General features: G+C 47.2%; 1 protein-coding gene and 1 long non-coding RNA gene across 3 annotated transcripts; one reads left to right on the top strand and one right to left on the bottom strand.

Annotated features, from left to right (window-relative positions):
• Nucleotides 1-190: 190 nt before the first annotated feature.
• Nucleotides 191-22,699, bottom strand: GLRA4 (glycine receptor alpha 4). Its single transcript, XM_002763125.5, has 9 exons — nt 22,329-22,699; nt 19,103-19,233; nt 18,754-18,821; nt 18,290-18,513; nt 18,068-18,150; nt 16,383-16,523; nt 13,318-13,532; nt 7,815-7,964; nt 191-2,031 (listed from the first exon to the last, which is right to left on the bottom strand). Exons 1-9 carry the CDS (start codon nt 22,382-22,384, stop codon nt 1,741-1,743), a joined length of 1,359 nt encoding a protein of 452 aa, XP_002763171.1. The 5' UTR covers nt 22,385-22,699; the 3' UTR covers nt 191-1,740.
• Nucleotides 5,912-8,021, top strand: LOC144581219 (uncharacterized). 2 transcript variants are annotated; one of them, XR_013531795.1, is made up of 3 exons: nt 5,912-6,073; nt 7,208-7,326; nt 7,886-8,021. It is a non-coding gene; the product is annotated as an uncharacterized LOC144581219 (long non-coding RNA). The 2 variants fall into 2 exon arrangements; XR_013531796.1 differs by lacking the exon at nt 5,912-6,073 and adding an exon at nt 6,693-6,768.
• Nucleotides 22,700-22,994: the final 295 nt, after the last annotated feature.

Below are 22,994 nucleotides of genomic sequence, written 5' to 3' on the forward strand. Positions count from 1 at the left end.
GCCAATAAAAATAATTTCTGGACCAGCTACTTTGTCAGCTCAGAATGCTCTCCTCAAAACTAAGTGACAGACAAGAGGAGTATCTCAGTGAACAGGAAAGAGCAGAAAAGTGCAATAGGAAAAGGGATAAAGACAAAGCCAAGCTCTTGGTTTGATTATAGGATTTGCTTTGAACATTGGATTTATTGACTTTCAGTTGGGAACACCATATGGAGGGAGGGAGGGAAGGAGGAAGAGAGAGAGAAAAGGAGAGAGAGAGAGAAACAGAGAGACTGAACTTATGTGTTTAATTATTCTAGGTCCAGAGAAAAGGACAAGATGTCTAAGAGATCATTTGATCACTTCTTTCTTCCGGTGTCAGCCCCACACTTTAATCTCTCCTGTTGCATTTGCTCACAGTTGGTCACTTCAAAGGTCTCAGTATGCCAGGCACATGCTTCCCCAAGTCCCAGTGGTATGTCAGGCCTGAAATGGGCTCTTCCACACCAACCCTCTCTATTCTGACATTTCTGGCAGCTTCAACTGACCGCTACACCTACTGACTGCTTCTCCTTGTAGAGCAAGAAGGATAAAGAAATGACTGAATTATGGCTCTAACTTCTACAACTGCTACCCTGAGGTTGGTCAAATAAATGTTGATCTAGGATAGGGGTCCTCGCCATGCCTAGTTTCTCCCCAGGAAACTTGAAGCCCACTCTATCCTTAACAAGGTTGCAGTGGCACCATTATCTGCTCACCAGAAGAAGGTGAAGGACCAGGTTGGAAATGAGGGGCCCTGGAAAATAAAGAGACTTTGGAGAAAAAGAAGAAACAAATTAAAGCCCAGCCAACAAAAGACACTCTGAATAGTTTCTGCATTCTACTCCTCCTGGGCTCCACTACCTTGAATCTCACTTTTCTCAAAAGTTTTCTAGCATCATCAAGTTAAGTTTCTTAAAGAACAAACATTTATCTCTTTTTACACTCCCCAGCTGTACAAAAGACCCTGCCACCATGCTAGCTAATTAGGGAACAGAACAAACATTTCTGAGACCAGAATGTTCAGGTGGATCTGAAAGAGTAGTCTTTTTGAGACCCCAGAGTCTCTGCCCCAGTTCTGACAGTGTGGGACTTCCGAGGAGACTTGAACACCTCTCTGTTGGGCCATATAGTCACTAGCCCAGTGCAGCCTATGAGCATTCCAACCTTATCAAGAGTTGGGGAACCTGCAGCTTTGCCTTCCTCTCACTGCAAGGAAACCTGACTGAACCACACAGGACAGTGCTTGTGGATAGGAAAAACTCCCTATTTGAGTCTGCAGCAGGAGATACAGAGGACAGAGTAATGGCCAGGCTCTGGGTGGGAGGTGGCAGGGGGAGAAGTGGTTCAGATTAAGATTGCAAATGCCAGAATCTACTAGCAGTGTTCTGAAGTCTCCACTGGAATACTGGAAAACAGAGAGGCTCCAGCCAAGGGCAGAAGGCAATCCTAGCCCTAGGAATGTGGCCAAACCTTAGTCTCATGAGAAATGGGAGAGTATGGAGAAAATATAGACTACAGTAGATAAGCCATCTTTATAAGTACAGCCACCATTGGTACCATGCAGTATAGGCCCACATAGCTTTGGGACTGATAGTTGAAGTTCTGAGTGGGAGATCGGGGCGGAACTGTCCGAGCCCCTGATGGAGTCTGATTGAGGGGAAAAGCCCACCCAGGAGGAAGCAGGAAGCCAGCAGCAGGACTCTGTAGCTCCCACCCTATTCACAGAGCCTGGTGGATATCTTCTGACCGTACCACTTTGTAGACAACCCAGTAGAAGATATTGAAGATGAGGAAAGTGAAAGGGAAGACAGCCCGGGAGATGGTGTCAATTCTCTTTGCTCGGTCCACGTAGAGTTTTCGCATGGTTTCTCCTTCCCTTAGAAGAGGGGCTGGAGGTTGGGGACTATAAATGCCAGAACCTTCCATTGGACCTCCATCTCTTGCCTGCAGGCAGTGGCCCAAGCCATAGCCACGGAAATAAAAACGACTTTCTTGGATGATATCTTCCTCCTGAATTAAAAGGAAGAAAAGACAGAATTTGAGGTCAAAGCTCAAAGGCAGAGGGATAGAGAACAGGCCACACATCAATATCTCACAGGGCATGTTATGCAGACAGGGTGGCTTAGGTACACAGGCCCATTGTATCCTTTTTGTGGTCACAAAACTACTCTTGAGATAAATGTATGCTAAGCAGCTATACATGCTACATATGGTGTATGTTATGATTCCATTGCAGATAGGCCCCAAGCTACCCATGTAAAATGCAAAACACCATTTAGAGCCAACTAAAATCCAGTGAAGTGCCAGCCACTGTGAGAAGACATCTTACTGGCAAGTTACCTGCAACTGGTAATAAACAAAACAAACAAACCATTAGATAGTGAAGCTGAGATATTCAGTCTTAGTAAACTTGATTTTAATGACTTTCAAAAGCTTCAGAATTTGTTTCCCTTTTACATTGTATCTTTGAAAATTTATCTCAACTTGAAGCTGAAAATTTCAAAAGTTTTAAATAACCTAACGGGTTGTCCAAATTAGGATAAAGCTGATTACTCTGTTGCAGATATGTATGCTTCTCTGCAAATCAGCAGAGTTGACATAGGGGTCAGTACATCCAGGGTAACTTTTACTACCCAAGGCACATTCCATTGATATACAATGCATGCATTAGGATAAATACATGCCCAGCGAGGGGTAAATTTTATATAAGCACTAAGTAATGTGGCAGACTGCCGAAAGCCCATTTTCCAATAGTTAGCTGACAACCTTCAGTAGCTAAATGCAGCTAGGAGCCAGGAAGTAAGGACAGAAGAATAAAGTTGAGAGAGAGAGAGAAAGAGAAAACCAAAACCTCTGAGTGTCAATATAGAGAGTGTTACTTACATGAGGCCCTCAGGCCCCCATTCACAGACTATTTAGTCTTATTTTATATGTAACCCTAACAAGCCTAAATTTATTTACTTCTAAAGAACAGAGTTAAGAAATGCTTCCTTCAAGTTAGTTGAAATTTCTTAAAGTATTTATGGTTTTAGAGTCAAAGCTTCAGTTATCTGAGAAATCACCTGAAGTGCAATGCCCCCTTGGAGGATGACACAAACTATCATCTCATTTTGCCCAGGACAGAAGGGGTTGCTGAGACTTGGGTCTTTCACAGCTGAAACTGGGGATGTGCAAGGCAAATCAGGAAGAGTTGGTCATCCTGTGGCTACCTGAGGTATTTACTATAAATTATAAGAAAAAGTTATGTATAGGCCAGGCACGGTGGCTCACACCTGTAATCCCAGCACTTTGGGAGGCCGAGGCGGGTGGATCATGAGGTCAAGAGATCGAGACCATCCTGGCCAATATGGTGAAACCCCATCTCTACTAAAAAGATACAAAAATTAGCTGGGCATGGTGGTGCGCACCTGTAGTCCCAGCTTCTCAGGAGGCTAAGGCAGGAGAATTGCTTGAACCCAGGAAGCGGAGGTTGCAGTGAGCCGAGATCACAGCACTGCACTCCAGCCTGGCACCTGGTGACAGAGCGAAACTCTGTCTCAAAAAAGAAAAAGAAAAAGAAAAACATATGTATATATTGTATAGGTATATGACATAGATATATACAAATGTGGATAAAGTAGGTTTTAAACACTCTGTCCCTCTCAGTTAGAGGGACACCACAGGGTCTTTATCATGGAACCTCTGCAGCTATGGCACCACATTGAAAAGTGGCTTTGTAGATGAGATGTTGGTATGGTAGGTCCTAGTAACCCTTGATGACAATATCACTAAAAGCTGACATATCATCATAAGGACAGGCCTTGGTTCACCTCACATGCATTCTGTAATTCATTTTTACACTATTCTGACAGGAGAAGTGGTGCTGGACCCATTTTCGAGATGAAGAACTAGAGGCAAACAAAATATTTTGCAAGAATTTTAAAGTGAGTGGAGTAAGTAAAATGGTTTTCTCTCTTGCTTTCCAGTTCAGGGTCCCTCAAGATCACCCTATTCCTCAGTCCTCACCCTGATCCCCTGAGCCCCACCCCAGCTAGAGGATGTAAGCATAGCATGTTGGCAAAAAAGCTCTGAGGGGAAAAGTTGGACCCAACTGCTATTTCTGTTTCTATAGAGGCAATTATTTTTCCTTTTCTCCAATTGTAGTAAATCTAAAGGAAGTCATTTGGACACATTTCCCAGGCTGGAAAAAGCCATTTCACACAGGAGAGAAAATATGGCCAATAGAGTAAGCTGCTCTTGGCTTTTTGTGACTTTAACATATTGTACCTGTTGCAGCTGGGGGAGCAAAGATGAGTGGCTTGAAATCCAGGGGCGGTGGGGAGGGGTCCTGCATTTGGGTATTCTCTACTTAGGCCAAATTCTGAGGGTGTTTTGTGTGTGTGTGTGTGGGGGTGTGTGTGAGGTGTGTGTGTGTGTGTGTGTGGTGTGTGAGGTGTGTGTGTGGTGTGTGAGGTGTGTGTGTGGTGTGTGAGGTGTGTGTGTGGTGTGTGAGGTGTGTGTGTGTGGGGGGGTGTGAGGTGTGTGTGTGTGTGTGGTGTGTGAGGTGTGTGTGTGTGTGGTGTGTGAGGTGTGTGTGTGTGTGGTGTGTGAGGTGTGTGTGTGTGGTGTGTGAGGTGTGTGTGTGTGTGGGGGGGTGTGAGGTGTGTGTGTGTGTGGTGTGTGAGGTGTGTGTGTGTGGTGTGTGAGGTGTGTGTGTGTGGTGTGTGAGGTGTGTGTGTGTGTGGGGGTGTGAGGTGTGTGTGTGTGTGTGGTGTGTGAGGTGTGTGTGTGTGTGTGAGGTGTGTGTGTGTGTGTGTGCTGGAAAGGGACGATGGAGCCTTAAATACCACTTGGTGGCTTACGTGCCTGTTGAAATAGAACTTTTTTTTTCCCTTGCTATCTATAGGGGAGAAGAACTGAAAAGTAAGAGAGGGAAGATATTCCAAAACCACACACACTAAGGAGGGAATGCACAGTGTAGGAGGTAAGGTGTGGAGATGGGAAAGAGTGATATGAATTGAAGTGAGAGGAGCTAGAAAAAAAGAGATGGGAGAATGGGGAAGGAAGAGGGTGCTGGAGGAGGAAGAGAGGTGGGCAGGGTTCTGGGATCAAGCCCCTGAGATAACTGGGCAGTATTTTGAAATTTCTTCCAGTCTCAAGTTATTCCATTGATCATGGCAAACTTTTTGCTCTGTCCACTTTGAGAGTCCTCTCCAATTAGCCTGTAAAAGTTGGTGAGCTGGGTTACATGACTGCTGTGGCCAGAGCCTGGTGCTAAGGCCTGCTGAGGAGATGGAAAAGAGCTTCCCCTTCCTGGGGAAGCTAATGGACTAGCCGGGAAGACAGTGCAGGATCGCATGGGCAAAAGTTAACCACTTTAGGCAGTGACATGAAAGGGGGTCACCATGCTATGGAGTTGTTGGGTGAGGAGAGAGTTGAGAAAAAAAGGCCTGAATGACTGGCTGGCTCCTAGAATACTTGTAACTGACTCTTGGCTAAGGGTTCCCTGGAGATCATATGGCTTTTCTCCCTGCCTTGATAGTGCTCCTCCCAGACTGAAGAATTCTTTTTCTCTAGCTGGAAGAGTAGGGCCCAGACAGAGGTTCTAGAAATGGATGAACTCTCCATCAACTTTTACAGCCTGCTTGGTGTTTCCAAAATTCCTGCTACAGTTTCTGGGATAACAATGACTTTAGAAGACTCAAAAAAGGACATGATGAATGACATGGGTTTGATTTTCAGTTTTATTCAAGTTAATAATAAGCCTCAGCCCACTTTCAGGCAGGCCCCAGGATCCTAAGCAAGGCCCAGGCTGCTGCTGTGACTTTGTAATAATTGAGCACTGGTCATGACAGACTCCATTATGAGCTCAGAGTCAGCCTATACATATGAGCAGGATGGGACAGGCTGCAGGCAGTTGAGGGTTGCCGGCGTTCAGGAAAGGAGGTGGGACCACTGTCAACCTGGAGTAGTTCTACAGTAGCGATGGCAGCATTTTTGTTGCTGGGACATCCATACGGGCAGTTTTGCTGGTGAAAGGACTCTCGATTGGTTTGCAGTCTTTTTTTCCAAGGTAGGCATTGAGAAGGCACCAAGATCAAAACCCCTAAGATTTTGGTACCTGCAGGCAGATTTGTTTGACACAGCTAAAGAGCGGGTAGGGCCGGGCGCGGTGGCTCAAGCCTGTAATCCCAGCACTTTGGGAGGCCGAGGCGGGTGGATCATGAGGTAAAGAGATCGAGACCATCCTGGTCAACATGGTGAAACCCTGTCTCTACTTAAAAGGAAAAAAAAAAATTAGCTGCGCATGGTGGCGCGTGCCTGTAATCCCAGCTACTCAGGAGACTGAGGCGGGAGAATTGCCTGAACCCAGGAGGCGGAGGTTGCGGTGAGCCGAGATTGCGCCATTGCACTCCAGCCCGGGTAACAAGAGCGAAACTCTGTCTCAAAAAAAAAAAAAAAAAAAAAAAAGAGCGGGTAGGGACAGTTAGCTTAGAAAATGGAGCGTTCTTTTTTCTTGCCTTTCTGCTAGGTGTATATATATATTTTTCTAACCCTTGGTACGGGATAGAAAATGCTTTTAGGTTTCTTGAAGAATGAGTCCTACTCCAGGACATGTAGTTGTGGATTAGTCCACTAGAGGGAGTACTGCCCGGGGCCCAACTAAAAGACTAAAGGGCAGGGACTGATACATTCAAACCCATGGAGGAGACAGGAGTCCTGCCCTCAGCAGAAAGGGACCTTAGCAAGGGACATGAAACCCAGGAGGTAGTTTGGGAGATATTTTTAGCGCGGACATATGGTAGGGGTGCCCCAGGAGCAGCTGAGGTGGGAGGAGAGAACAGTTCTTGTGCTAGTGTGGCTCAGACAAGCTAGAGTCAGGTTTTTAACAGTGGGTTCAGAGCATTGTTTCCCATCCCCCAGAGGTCATTATGCTCTTGCCTCTCTGGCTTTAGAGCCTCCGGATAAGACAGAAAACATGGAGTCAGAGCTGAAGACAGACCAGAACTCTGTCTCTAATGATTAAGCAACCAGTATGTAGCTCAGCAAGGCTTTCAGCTTTGCTCATAATTGGACACTTGCTTCTGTGAGGCTGGTCCAGCTACCTCTGTTGTCATGACAACTTACCTAGCACCTATTGTCTGGGTAATTGGGGGCAAACTGGCTCTGTTGTCATGACGACAAGATGTCTTTTATATTTCCCCAGGTGATCACTCCACTGTAGAAGAAATGAGGTTAATAGACAAGAGTGAGGGAGAACAGAAGCCCAACAACTCTAATGCAACCAGTGAAGATGGAGAAGAAGAAATCCAACAGTCAGAACAGGCAAGTGGTGGTTTCGCAGTTCCAACTTGGTTATGGGGCCTCTTGTAATGCTCTCCCGGAAAGGCACCAATGCCTGGCTGCTGAATTCTTAACCACCAATTAGTGTATGATAACCTGGGCTACATTCCTCCGGGTTGGGGAGAGAGCCATTACTACTTCTCAAAGCAATCTCTTATTAGCTAACTTGGTAAGGTTCTAATACTAGCTAACATATCTTCAGTGCTTATTCTATGCCAAGCACTGTGCCCATGCCCTTAATCACTCTACTATACCATCTTACAGATGTCCCATTGGACAAATAAGGAAACAGAATCAAAGAGATTAAAGTACTTAGCTTAACTGTGACCAGCCTAGTACTAGAATCTGGTGTTTCTGATTGCTTCTCTAGTCCTTGCAGCCTTGGGGTGGATCTTGATTTGTGGGAGGAGGAGTAGGGAGGAAGGAGTCCAAAGGAGAAAGGAAGTGGGCCCCTCCCTAGTTGTACTCACCATGCGTTGGCGCCTTTGCCTTCTTCGAAGTCGTATGAATTCTTTATGCTGACGAGAAACAAAATTGACAGCAGCGTATTCCAGCAAGGCAGCAAACACAAAGAGCAGACACACAGCCATCCAGATGTCGATTGCCTTCACGTAGGACACCTACAACATCCAACAACAGAACAGTCAACCTTCTTGGAGTCCTTCCATGGCCTGTTGAGTGGATTGTCAACCCCTATCGATTGCCTGCTGTTTTTGAACTTTATCCCGAATTTCTTCTAGTGTTTAAAGCAGCTTTCCACGACATATTACAATGTCTGAAGGCCCACATGGAAACGACCATGCTGCCTATCATACTTCATCTCTGTGCACTCTCTACCCTCTACAACGACAACTCTTTCCTTCTTACAAGTCTTTCCCCTGCTTGCTTTATTCTTCTCATACTTCTGCTTCTGCATTTATTATTGTCTTAATTCTGATCTTCTGATTCTTCTCTTTCAATAAACAGCAATGAGCATGAACATTGCATTTGTCTTCCCTCTGTTATCTCCTGGGGTCCTCACAGCTTCAATGGTAATTGGTCAGGCAGAGTTCACGATTCCTATGTGAGACACATGAGGACATTTAAGGTCTAGAACAGAAGAGTCTTAGCCAAGATTACCAAGTGAGAAGATGGCACTAGGACCCGGAGGTTCCAAGTTTTCAATTCAGTGGCATTGCCATCTACCTAGGCTGTGGTCTTGCTGACAGACTAGGAGTTCTTTCCTTTCCCTCCTCCACCCCTGTTCTTCCCTTGGGCCGGTGGTTTTCCTTATTGCTCTTTTGGAAAGGCTCTGCTGAGGAATTTAGCTCAGTAGTGAGCTGGGACCTCATCTCTCACCCTGGAAAGAACAGGGTAGGGATACTGAGGGAACACCACTCACCCCTTGTCAGGATGCTTTGCTAGTTGCAAGGTGCTGTTCGCATGCGCCTACCCAGTCCCTTGTACTCTCCTCTCACTACTTTCCTTGGCAGCCTCTATGTACTTTTGTCTCCCACTTTCTGGCCTCTTCCAGGCATTGCAGCTGGTTGGGGCCAGGAGTAGGGGAAAGAGCTCAGGTTTAGGTCTTTTCATTTCCTCAACTAGACTGCCTCCTACATAGTTTTGAGCTGCTGAGCTCACCATATAGGGCACCCCAGCAGGAACAGGATTTCAGACAGGCCGCTTCTTTCATCAGCCACTGCTATGATGGGAAGTGAGGGTGCTGCAGACCCCAGGTAAGGAGCCAGTTTTACTGGATAAATAAATCCTCGATCTCAGTGGTTCTTAACTGAGGACAACCCTGCCCCTCACCAGGGACATTTGGTAATGTTTGGAGACATTTTTGGTGGCACAATTTTGCCGGGGGAGGTGGCTACTGGCATCTAATGGGTACAGGCCAGGGATGCTGCTAAACATTCTACAGTACACAGTTCCCTGCCTGGCCTTCAACACACACACAAATACACACGTGCACACACACACACACACACACACGTGTGTGTATGCAATAAAGAATTATTTAGCCCTAAATGTCAAGAGTGCTAAGGGTGAAAAACCCTGCTCTAACTCTTTTAGGGCAATGTCACTGAGATGGTTGCAGTGGGTTACTAGGCAACCCTGATTAAGCATCCCTTGGTGTCTCCACTTTGCCACTTACTAAGAGGGCATCCTATTTCATTCACCATCTCTCAGTCCCACAACGCCCCAACGATATCAAATACCTGCTATCAAGATCAATAATAAGGTAATTACTCATCATTGTAAAGGGATGGCCACGAAGGTCCTTAGAGCATCAAAGGAAAAGACACCGTAAGCACTAGGAAGAAAGTCCTGTTCATGATGTAAATATCTCGGCCAGGCGCAGTGGCTCATGCCTGTAATCCCAGCTCTTTGGGAGTCCGAGAGGCAGATCACTTGAGCCTAGGAGTTCAAGATTAGCCTGACCAACATAGCAAAACCCCTCTCTACTAAAACCACAAAAAATTAGCTGGGTGTGGTGGCACACGCCTGCAATCACAGCTAGTGGGGAAGGCTGAGGTGGGAGAATCACTTGAACCTGCGAAGCAGAGGTTGCAATGAGCCGAGATGGTGTCACTGCACTCCAGTCTGGGTGACAGAGCGAGACTGTTGCAAAAATAAATAAATAAATGCATACATAAACAATGAAATAAATAAATGAATAAATAAATGAATGTCAGGAATCTGTCCACTCACTATCCTAGCACAACTGAAGGGGTGCAAGTTTTGTGAATGGTCTCCTTGCATCTACTCTTGCTACCTCCAATCTGTTCTCCAAATAGCAGCCAGAGTTGTTTTCAAAATGTAAATCTGATTATATCACTCCCCTTTACAATGCTTCAGTGGTTGTCCATTACCCTTAAGATACAGTCTATGCTCCCCTTACCATGATATCTAGCCTTTGCCCACCTCTTCAGTTTCATCACACCCCTTGTAATCTATGACACCTGTGGTGTCTATCTCAGTAGTTTCCCAAAGAGCCAATCCCCTCTATCCCTTCTCTCATTTACATGGATAACTTTTACTTATCCTTCAGCTTTCACTTTAGATGCCACATACCCTGGGAAGCCTTCCCTAATCATCCCAATCTGTGTTGATTGTCCTACTATATGTGCTCAGGTTACCTATAACTTCTTAGCCTCCATCACATACTTGGCCATTCCCTCCACTAGACTGTGAGCTCTTTGATGGCAGGGTCTGTTTCTATCTCGATCACTGTTCTGCTTCCAATGCCTAGCTGAGTTTCTGGTGCACAGTAAATATTTTTTTGAATGAATAAACGAACAGATAGATGGTTTAGCAACATGTGTATATCTGCTGACCTCTGCTTGCTGTCTACCCTCCTTACTACTACCTGCCCCAATAGCTGTCGGCATTTATTTAGATGATAGAATCTAGACAGAAGTGGCTCCTCCCCTGCTGCAACTTTAGATCTAATCTGCTAGCCTCTGGAAGAAACTTCCATTTAGTCCTTCCATTCTTTGAGCTTCCTGCAGTAGAGGAAATCAAAGACCTGGCAAAGAGATGGTAGTCAGTGCCTTTGGTGGTTCCATAAAGGCAAAGTAACCGTTGTTTCCTGGAAACATGAGGAATGGCCACTCCAGCTGAGTTCCCTTACAAAGTAAGCCTCTGCCACTCTCATTCGGGACACTAGAGTTGTATTAGGGGTGTGGGATTGCTGTGGCTTTTGGAAACCCCCAGCCTGACCTCATGGGGCTCCCACCAAACTTAATGTTGCACAAACTCAAGAGGGAGCAGATAGTCCCTGACTTATTGAGTTCCTTGCTCTGAGGGGCTGGCTAATGAGACTACTTAGTTCAGAGTAGGCCTGGATATTTTGCTTAACTGGCCGATGAGGCCATGAAGAAGTCATTAAAATCTGACAAGAAGGTACTAAGTGCTGCAAACAAACAACCTTCTAACAAAGTTCATTTTTTCCAAATGAGGAAACTAAGTGATTCCTGGGAGCAGATGGATTATGTTCACTCACAGGAGGGAACCAGAAAAGGAAGTTCTCTTGGCAAGAATAAAGCATACATTGCGGTACCTCCCTGCTTTAGAGATGAATCGCCTTGTGTGGCAGAGGCCATAAACCAGGGCAGAGTTCTTAGGTCTGAACTGCTTTTTGGCTTCTGGCCTCCTTACAAGATCACTATCAAAACACAACCGTCACAGCCTGGTCTGGCTGTGTAGCCCTTCCTAAGTCCAGCCTGCGTCTCAGAGCCTTGTCAATATGCCTGCCCATCTAGGAAACACATTTACAGAAAATGATCTCTGACAAAGTTTCCTGGGACATGTGATTCTGATCTGAGTTTTGTCACCATTTATCCCTATAGGGCTTTGGACCACCTCAAAGGGTTTCTGGCAAGTCAAAAACTATTTGGGGACAACACCAGCTGCTTTAGTCCCAGATTCATCACTCAGTTTTTTCAACGCTGACACCTGAGAATTATAACAATAGTTAACATTTATTGAGCAGTTGTTATGTGCCAAACACTATCCTGTGTGTTAATACATTGTTTTTTGCAATAACCCTATGGAACTGACAATATTCTTTTTTTTTTTTTTTTTTTTTTTTGAGATAGAATCTTGCTCTGTTGCCCAGGCTGGAGTGCAGTGGTGTGATCTTGGCTCACTGCAACCTCTGCCTCCCAAGTTCAAGCGATTCTCCTGCCTCAGCCTCCCGATTAGCTGGGATTACAGGCACACCCCACCATGCCCAGCTAATTTTTTTTTTTTTCTTAGTAGAGATGGGGTTTCACCATGTTGGCCAGGCTGGTCTCGAACTCTTGACCTTGTGATCTGCCTGCCTTGGCTTCCCAAAGTGCTCTGGGATTACAGGTGTGAACCACCGCGCCCGGCCGGAACTGGTAACATTCTTATTCTCATGTTACAGGCAAGAAAATTGGGAAGTTAAGGAATTTACCTAAGGTAAATTATTAGTAGATGATGAGCCTGGGAGGCAAACCCAAGTCTGTCTGACCCTAATTTCCTACTCCTATCCACTACCGCCCCCTTGCCATGTAGCAAATTCATAAATTCACCATGGATGTCTGAAATTATCCCTTGTGTAAGCCCCCAGTAAATAGTCTTAGGAACAAGTACTGAGAGATGGGAGATCATAGGGCCTGGTTCCCAACAAATCAGTGCAACAGGGAATTTGTCCATTGTAAGATCCACAAGGAAGTGTGTTGCTTTTGCTTCCTGTTATTTCTCCATGACAAATTTCAGTGGCTGGTACATAGTACATGCTCAATAAATATTTATTGAATGAATAAATGGCCTTGCTCCCTGATTTGTTCAGAGCCTTGCTGACTGTAAGGGCTCTGAGGTGACCTCTAAATTCCCTACATGAAGACACGAGGCAGGGAAAATCTGTGCCCAGTCCCATCAGCACAAATCTTCCTGCGTAATCAAAACATTGCCGGGCCCAGCCAACTAGAGTCCACTGACTTTAATTGTTATTTGCTACCTCAAAATTTTCTCACCCCAAAAGAATGGGTGCTGTTCCTAGAGCTCTTTGTGACAGTTTCTAATTTCTGATACTGTAAGAAGACAGAAATAGGTTCAAAACTCTGATATTCTTTTGGTTGTTTCTTATAAGGCATGTCCTTAAGAAGGTCATTTTACCACTCTGGGTTGTATTCTCCTCATCTGTATTTGAGGGAATGGGACTTTCTACTTGCTGAGGATCTTTTGATCTTGGACATGCTAGTATTTCCTGAAGAGAGTCAAAGTAAGGCACTGCCTCTCCTCATTCCCTAGCCAGACAGCATCCCTAACTCCAGTCTCCACATTGTTAGCAATGTTATTATCAGTATGTTACAGCGGGAGAGAGAATCCAGGACACCAGCTCTTGCCCAGTGGCTCTTCTCAACCTTAAATCCAAGGTAAATGGTGAGCAGGAGGGCATATTGGGATGAATGGGAAATGGGGTGCTCTATGGCAAGCAAATTGCCTTGCATGTCTCTTCACCTTAGGCAAAGAGGCCCGGGAGCCAGAGCTCTGGGTGGTCATGGTGAGCACGGTGGTAATGCCCAGGCCCACACGGGCAGGGGCAGCATCCATGTTGATCCAGAAGGAGACCCAGGACAGGATGACGATGAGTAGGCTGGGGATGTACATCTGAATCAGATAGTAGCCCATCTGCCGTTCCAGGTGAAACTTTACCTCGATGCAGGTGAATTTTCCTGCAAGAAGAGAGGTGAGGTGTCAGGCCTCAGGTCCCCAGTCTGTAGCTGAGCCTGAGGGGATTAGGACAGGACTAGGGCAGCCCTCTGCTGACCAGCCTCTGGGCACCTCAGCCGAGCCAATGAATGAGCCTTTCACAATGGCCCTAGGTAGTACCAGATGTTTGTACTAAGGAAGCTCTCAGAGCCACCATCAAAGACTTGGCCTCTTGCTCCCAGCACTTTGATTTCCACCAGAAGGCTTTTCGCTTGAAGCACAAAAGAGCAGGAGGGCTCCAGATTCAGACTGCCTGGGTTTGAATCCTGAACCTTCCACTCCTTGCCTTTAGGCAAAACACCCAAGTTTTTTGAGCTTCAGTTTCCTTGCCGGTGAAACAGAGTAATGATCCCAACTCCATCACTGGGCTATTGGAAAAACTAAACAAGATAATATATTTCAGGTGTTTGACACATAGGTAGCTGTTACTATTGTTATCATTATTAACAAAGCAATTAGCTTAGACTCCTCTTCGATCTCAGCAGCCATGCTTGTGCTTGCTAGTGCCCCAGAAGCTCTCTAGCAACAACAGTTCACTGGGATAAACACTGCTTGTGTCTTAAGGAAGTGAGAAGATCTGGATAGCAAACATCTGGAACCAATGCCCAACAGAGACCAGCTCCAGACAGCAGGGACCCGGTTCCCACAGAGTATCAGGCTGCAGCATTCTATTCCGCCAACAAAAAGTGCATTGGCCCAGACACACTGACCAATGCTCCACCTTTTTTGCCATCCTTCACTTTGCTTTCCAGGGCCCCAGGGCTAAGAAAATACTAGCTCAGAGCTTCTTTCAGAAGCAGAGGCTCAGGATAATCCAAGCAAAAAGGAGAAGATGCATATATTGTTATTTTATTCTGGCCTAGGTCTAGTCTTAGCAGGCCTACTTGATTCTTCAAAGCCAGTGATTTCGTCAATGACTGATTAAGGCTTTGACATGTTGTATGACGCTGTGACCTCTTACTGTTCCCTGAATCTACCTCACTTCATCCTACCCCGGGATTCTTGCCATGACATGCCTTTATTAGGTATCCATATTTTCTTTCCCTTTTTCCTTTCTATTTTTTTTTGTAATAGCAGTTTTGTTTTAAATTCCAAAATTAAAACTTGTTTAGTATAGAAAAGATGAGAAGTAGAGAAAGAGTAATAACATTCATAAGCTCACATTTATCAAACTCCTTCTAAGGGACCTGACTTAATATACTTTTCTCATTTAATTCTATAGCAACTAATTGGGGCAAGTAAAATTATTATCTCTCATATTACAGATAAGGATATGGAGGCACGAAGAGATTAAGTTATGTTTCCCAAGGGCACTCAACTGGTAAATGATGGAGCCAGAATCCAAACTCAGTTATATCTGCCTCCAAAGTTCTTGTATTACATTGCTTTAGAGACATTTAGTGCTATTTCCACCCAAGGTTTTTAAATGCATGCTTTTGGTTTGTTTCTTTTTACATAAAATAATCATTCTTTATTTACACCTCTGAATTTTACCTTTTTTCACTTGTACTTTCCCACATTGACATAAGCACCTTGTAACCATCCTTTTTAACGTCTGCATGCTAGTCCATCAAGAAGATGCACTATGTAATTTACTTAACCTCTGCCCTATCAGTGGATATTTAAAACAGTTCCAAGTTTTTGCTAATATAAACAGCCACCCAGGAGACCCCTTGGGGTCTAAGGCCAATGCAATATTTTGGAATAGTTCCATATAATACATTTCAAGGAGTAGGATCCCTGGATAAACAAGTCGAAAACAATTTTAGCTTCTAGATTAAAGTTTCTCAAAGTATGTTCGCTGGACTACCTGCATCAGAATCCTGAGGATGCTTGTTAAAATGCAGATTTCTGGGCATCAGTCCAGGTGTATGTAACAGTAATCAGAATCTCTGAGAGGTAGAACCCAGGAGTCAACATTTTAATAGACTTCCCAGGAGAATATAATGCACACTGAAGTTTGAAAACCACTGACCTATATACAAATTAACAACTTTTTTACTCCAAAAAGTTTATACCAATTTCTACTTTCCTTTGCATTTTCTAAATTCTGGCCTTTACCTCTTTCCACTCCCCACACCCCCCACATACATGCGCACACATATTCATGGGGCAGCTCTCAAAGCATATCAGTCCACCATGGGAGGGACCCAGGATCTCCCCTCTTCAGCCTGCTGCCCCTATTTCAGGGACAGAGCTCCTCACAGACAAATTGTCAGGGAAAATGTGTAGCCAGCAATTCTTAGAGAGGCTGCAGCGGGGCAGATGCTCAGGCTGGGAAAGCAGCCTTCTCCACTTCTTAGCTGACATTTCACACCTGGAAGTTCCTGAGAGCTGGCAGTGGTGGCAACAGTGGGAGGCGTGCAACATAAGCTGGCTACTGCCCTCAGGCCTGTTCCCTCTGGGTTCAGCATAGTCACTCCCTACTGCCAGATTCAGATTCCCTGCTTTCACACAAAGCTGACCCCAGGAAAAGTGGGAAACTTTCCTCCCACTGTCACTTGCTCTGCAGCATACCACAGGAACAAGAACATGGACTTTGGAGTTGGAAGGCCTGGATTTAAATTCTGAATCTGCCCTTTACTAGTGGTGTTACTTGGATACCTGATTTAACTAACTTCTTAGAACCTCAGTTTTCCCTTTCTGAAATATGGTATTTATAATCGCTATCACAAAGAGATAATGTATATGAAGCACCTGGCCCCATATCTGACATAGGTTGAACCTTTGATAGAGGTGAGCTGCCTTGTCCCCTTGCCTCGCATCTGAAGATTTTCCTGTGGCTCACAGCCAATAAAGATCCTGGTTTTTACCTGTGTTGTAGTGCTTGGTACAATAGCCTAGATCCTTCTCATCCCGCAAGATAAACTGGGGCAGAGTCAGCCCCTCAGCCACTTGGACAGCAGGAGCATCTTCCAGCCACTCAAATACGAGGTCATTCATGGTGTAGCCAACTGAAAGTGACAGAGATGGCAGAGGGCTGCAGAGTGTGGGTGTTGGGTGGGGGTAGGGGTAGGATCAGAACAGGCAGGAGAGAACAGGTGAGGAGTAAGGCCTAGGGTTTAGGAGCTTCATGCTCATCATGGAAAGGGAAACTTTTCTGGAGAGGACACTTGGTCAGTTGTCTCATGGGCCCATCCTGAGTGGGCAGTTGAATCAGGAAGATCACAGACTTTTTCCCTACCCTGTTCTCAAGCTTGAGAAAGGCCTAAAGAGAAATTATTCTGGCAGACCTAGAAAGCAGGTCAAAAGGGTTGGAAAGATGTCAAGGAACTCAGCTGGGAGCTTCCTGCCATACCTCAAGCCCAGGGGTGGAAGCATGTGTACCGAACACATGTGTTAAGCTGAGCTAACCTCAGAGCCGGGGCTTCTGCCACATCACCTCGGGGAGGAGAGAGCTATTTATATCCTGCCAGTCATCCGTGGGACAATGTGCATACCATAGATCCCAACCAGGGCCTTTAGTTGGCACAAATTTAAAGTTAATATCTGAACATGCCAAGTTATTCACATATAGCAGTTCATGAGGGCTCATGCCACGTATAGGACCATATTTGCACATGTCAGGTAGAGATGGGAGCACAAACACCAAGGCTCACAAATATCCAGTGTTGGGCCTTGACCCAGAGTAGCTCTGTGATTTTGGGTGAGTCGCTTCCCCTTCTGTAAAATGGGAGTTATAGTAGCAGCTCTACCCACTTTTCAGAGTTGCTGTGAAGGGACAATGAGAGTCTGGATGTGAACGTGGTTTAAGCACTCTAAAGAGCTGACCACATAGGACACATTCTATTCATCACAGTTATTTTATAAACGTTTTTCTGTTAACCTCTAGTGGATGGCTCCAGATCTTATAGTCTCCCCCAACCCAGGAGATGAGGAAGGAGTGGAAATAAGTGATGGCCCAGCCTTGTCATCCTTCGGTTCCTCTGCATTTTGGGCAGCCCCTCCAGGTTGGCACCCCTGCCACGGAGGAGCCCTTGGCTGACCTCTTCTTTCTGGGCACTGTCTTGTGCCTAGAACTGTCCTCTCCAAACTCTCTATAAAGGTCATCTGTATTCGTGGGGAATCGGGGCTCCAAGAGTGCCACCACCTTGCTCACCCTGGCATTTTTATAAGCATCTTCAATATCTTAACTCAAGGGAAGTAAAGGTAAAACTACTTCAGGCACTGTGAGAGGGGACATACCTTTGGTCAGAGAAGATCCCACTCAAATAGCCCCCTCAAAACAGCACAAACGCATCTGTCCATAAGGCCGGTGCCTTCCTGTTTCCCAGCCCCGCAAAACAGCCAGATCAGCAAATAGTGTGGGGATGAAAAACACACTGGGCTAGGGGTTAAAGAGCCCTGGTTTCTAGTCTCATCTCTTGCCAAGAATTGGCTGGGTATCCTTGAGCAGTTCTTTCCAACTCTGAGTGGCCCTTTTCCTGTCTGTGATGTCATGAGCTCGGGTTAACTGGCTGTTATTCCAGGCCCTCTGTGACCCTCTAGAGGCACTTACAGCTCTCCAGCTGCATTGTGCAGGTCTGAATGTCCATGGGGAAGTTCTTGAGGTCCATCGGGCAGGACAAAACGAGAGTCAACCTAGTAGGTACAGTGAGGAAAAAGTGACATCGGCTTACTGGGGCCCATCACAGCACAAGGGAACCCTCCTCCCACCTCTCGGTCTCCATCTAAATTCTTCCCCTTGACACAAACTCTTCTGGCCATCCACCCAGTGCACCTGATACTGTAGAGCACATTCCCATTCTTGAAGATGCGCAGTAACTTGTTGTCCGTTGTCACCTCGTGGAAGCTGGCCCCTTTCTCATTGGCAAAGAACAAGTCTGGCTTCCAGATAGAGTCCAGCATGGAGGGATCAAGGTCCAGAGAGTTGTCAGGATATTCTTGGTAGGACAGGCGTGGGTCATTCCACTGTTGCCGCAAGAAGACATTCACCCGGTAGTCCTAGGAGGGTGCAGATATGGGCCCATTAGAGGCATTGCCATTCCCAGGGGCCCAGCAAGCCTGTATGAGCAGGAGGGTCATGAGGAGGAAATGTTGGGAGCACATCTCAGGGGCAGTAGGCATTTTTCACTGGAGAAGGAGCCTCCCTTGGGCTGATATGGCAAAAGATGCCAGCTTGCTATATGCTGGGCTCCTCCCATTCACACTAGGCTGGAAGTGGGGAGTAGGAAGATCCCTTACCATGGTGGTCTCAGTGACGGAGCCAAAACTGTTGATGAAGATGTTGCAGGTCACGTTCACGGGTGGGCCTGAGGGTAGTAAAGCACAGGCCATTGGCAGCACATTCCAGGAGGCTGGGAAAGTTTCCAGAACTCCCTCACTGAGCTGCGGATCAGGGCACTGCTGAGAGAAATCAGTGCCAGCTACACAGGCCTATGGGCAACGGGGAGGAGAGGCCTCTTCTGAGCTGTTAGAACCACCTCTACACCTCCAGCCTCCTTTCCTTAGGGGAGGGAATAGGGGCAGGCTGGGTAGTGTGCTGCCAAGGGTTTGTGAAGGGAGGGGTTTTCATAGGATGAAGATTTCTTACCTTTAAAATTTGGCCGAATCCTGGCATCATATCCAGATGTTCGCCCCATAAGCTTGTCTAGGAAATCAGAGGGGGACATGGGCTGGGATCCCTTGGTCCCAGATTTGACTTCCTCTTTTGCCAAGGCCACCCTGGACAGGAGAGGTAAAGAAGTCTGAGGCCAGTTGTATTCTGCATTTATCACAGTTTCCATACCCCTCAGGCAGGAGGAGAGAAGAGAATGGGTTTCTGGATGCCATTTGCAAAACGAGAAGAAAAACAGCCATAAGGCAACACAGCAGCCTGCCAGTTAGTACTAGAAAAGTGTTTTCACAGACAATAGGTCTTCTTACCCTCCCAATTCTCAGTGAGATGGGGGTAAGGACTGTCACTCCCATTTTACAGATGAGAAAACTGAGGATTCAAAAGGAGAACTGACTTGTTCAAAGTCTCAGAGTTAGTGAGAGTCAGGACTCAAACCCCAGGCTAAGGCCTCATCCATTGTTCTCTTTCCGAAGGTACTTGGAAAACACCAAATGAGTGATGTCTTGTGGGAGATGACGTGGCTACCGCAAAGTTTTGCATGTCTAGCCTTGTCAAGGTTGGGAAGGGCTCAAGGACAACTTTTGTTTCTGAGAGTTGGTGTCAGTTGCTTGGATTTTATGCTGGGCTGCTCAGGAAGGAACTAGGACCCAGCTTCTGAAAAGAGAGTTTCGGCTTCTGGCGTGTGCTCCAGCAGGAAGCTCTGTTTGGGCTATATTTTAGCTAAGTGCCATGCCACTGCAGGCAGGTGAACTAGTGTTGGCAATTATGGTGGGAGAGCAGGGCTCTAGGGAAAGGGGATGGCCTCCCTGTAGGGTAGACATGCTGAGGTCAACTCCCATCTTCCCCACAAGCTTGAGTTTGAGGAAGGAGCCAGTGCGCTTTGGCATAGCTTGGAAGCCAGCTCCCTTCTCCTCTAACAGGTTTCTCTCTAACAGCAGCTAAGCCCCTTCCATATGCCTAGTTGCCAACTTGCCAGCTAACAGATAAACTAGGGACCACAAGCTCAGCAAAGCCTTGGAGACAAGAGTAGTCCACAGGGCCGAGCTCAGCTGGACTCCAGGCTGGGCCAGGCACCTCCTGCTCCCTCCTGCCTGCTGTCATTGATCTATAGCCGGCTCCACCACTGTCACTGCTGCTGCACACTGGAGGACTGAGCAGCGGGGTGACTGCTGTCCTGCTGAGGACTAGTCTTCTTTGAGCCAGTGGGCTCCTCTTTCCCAGTAGATCCCTATACCATTCAGTGACCGATAGAATAATAAAAATAGCTAAGGTACCATGCTAAATGCTTTGCACACTCTGTCTAGTTTAGTTCTCACATCAGTCCTCTAGACTAAGTGTTATAATTACCCTCATTACATAAATGAGAAGACTGAGGATCAGCAAAGTGAAGTGACTTCTTTCCAATCATGCAGCCAGTGAGCGGTAAAGTCAGGATTGAATCCAGACCTATTGTCTTCAAAACTAGCTCTATCTATCACAATACTATGGTACCAGCCCAGGGTGGGTTGCCAAGGAGCCTAAGTTAGGGAAGGTCAGTGACAGTCCCACCCTGACCTTCAAGAGTCCTGCCTCCTTGAATCTTCTAAACAAGAGGAAGCCCTTACCCTAGGGACAGAGGCAGGCTCTGAAAAATCCAAGGAGGCTGGTGGTGGTGGTGGAGCAAGCAGAAGTCTATCATTTCACCACAGGATGTCCAAGCTAGCCAGGTGCTGCTGCTGCTGCTGCTGCCGCCGGCCACCTGCCACCTGCCTGCTGGGAGGCCACATGGCCCTGCATGTGGAGAAAATGGACCCTCCCTACCATCCTCAGCCCCACTCTCAGGTCACCTCTCCTGCTAGTCCTAGCCCTAGTATCCTGGGACAGGCTATGGGCTTAGCTGTCTAGGGCCCCATCCCCCATTGCCCCCTCTTCTGGGGCTAACTTGTCTGAGGACCTGAGAGCAGAGTCACTGTGTGCAGCCACTCCTTCCTCTCTTTCATTCCTGGAAAGTCCTAAACACTGACAGGACCTAGGAGGATCCAGAGCTGACAATCTTTCTCCTGCAAGGTTCTAGGGCGGCATGGGGAGAGAACTCTCACTCTGGTGCTCGGTAGCTGAGTGACCTTGGGCAGGTCATTCCCCCTCTCTAGGTCTCAGATTCCCTATGTACAATGAAGGACTTGGACTCCAGACTCTCTAAGGGCCCGTGTTGCTCTAACTGCCTCTGCTCTCCAAGCCCCAGTGGGAAAGCTGCCACCGGAGCTTGGGCGTTAAGGCAGTCTCCCCTCCTGGAGGGCCAGCAAGGCCCAATGTGGTGCCCCCTTCTGCCTGCACCCTCCTGTCAACTCCAGCTGTGCTGCTGTTCCACTTCAAGCTGCTTTTCACTCTTTATAAGTTTATTGCCCCGCTCTGCATCCCTGCCTGCCTGCCAACCAATGTATCTGCAAACAGTGGGGCAGGAGGCTTCCCAGAGGCAGCAGCCCTAGGATGTTTCTTGGATTAAGAGGAGGAAGAGGAGGAGGATGCTGCAGTGGCACTGACCCTCTCCACCTTAGGAGGCACTGCTCTTATGAGCAAGTCAGCCCAGGCTATAGCCGTCTTTCCTGCTCAGCTCACCCTGCCAACCTAGGCTGGCTCCTGGTCTAATGAGAAAGGGGCGATTGGTGGGGGGATATTTACAGGGAGCCCAAAGCATGTCTTTCCTGCAAGTCCAGGAAGTGACTGCTACTTTGTGCCCCTCAAGGAATAAAGAGCAACCAAGTGAGCACAGGCAGGGTGACTACAGGAAGTCCAAAGAATGTCTAGCCCAGCTCCATTCCGATGTGGCCTTAGGGCAAACCCCTGCTACTGAAAGCTCCTTGGGCTGGCAGTTGACAGATGTTGCTGTCATTTTTAGGGATCTGAGCAGTGTGTGGCCCAGACAACAGGGAAACAGGGTTAGGTGTCTGGACAGACACCCTCCATTCTCAGGCTTAGTTGCCTAGCCCCTACCGAGGCCCAGGAAACTTCCACCTGTGCAGAAACATTCCCAGCATGAACAGAGCCTTGACATCGCTAATAAAAAGCTCCTGGGGTCCTAAGTGGGGGAGGGCGTGTCATTCCCGAAGCCCTCCAGACTGCGGGCTTTGTGCAAACTTAGAGGAAAGTGTGCCAGATGCCCAGCTTGCCCATCCCCCTCGGCTGGTGTTTGCATGCACCTCCTTTTCACCCCCACTTAGCTCACCTGAGGAGGACCTGCCCTGGCAGGGTCCAGAGGAGAAGGAAGGAGAGGGTTGTCATTCCGCGGGGATCTTGGAGCCCTTTCTCAGCCTGGCTGCCAACGTGAGAGGGGTATCCCTGCAGGAACGCCAAAAGTACAGAGCCTTTCTCCAACTTGGGCTGCTCGCAAAGAGCCTCCTCTCTCTCCTCTTCTGTCTCTTCTCCTCTGGCCTGTCTGTACCTGCCAGGGGCCAGAACTATTCTTCTGGAAATGATCCTGACACAGATAACCCTACTGGCTTCTGCTCGGGCTCGCCTTGGGCTCTGGAGGGCCTTAGCCTGCCAGCCGGGAGCTAGAAAAGATTCTGTCTGGACAGCAGTCACTCTCCAAACCCTGAAGAGTCTTGGAGGGGAGGGAGGAGGGAGACCGGTAGGAAGATGCTTTCCTGCCTCCCACCTCCCTCTAGATGCACCCTCTGAAAGCAGCAATTTAAAGGCACAGTCGGCAGCAGCTGGAGTGGGGTTCAGAGCCTGCCTGTGTGCTGGGGAGGAGCTTGGGCTGCTGTGGCTGCCTGGGGAGGGCCGGAGGTGTTCTGTCTAACCTCTAACTCCCCAGCTGCAGGAGGGCATATAAGGGTCCCTGCCCCCCCTCCCCCCACCTCCCACACCTGACCAGCTTTCCTTTCATTCT

This window comes from Callithrix jacchus, chromosome X (genome assembly GCF_049354715.1).
Source record: "Callithrix jacchus isolate 240 chromosome X, calJac240_pri, whole genome shotgun sequence".
Lineage (NCBI taxonomy): Eukaryota > Metazoa > Chordata > Mammalia > Primates > Cebidae > Callithrix > Callithrix jacchus.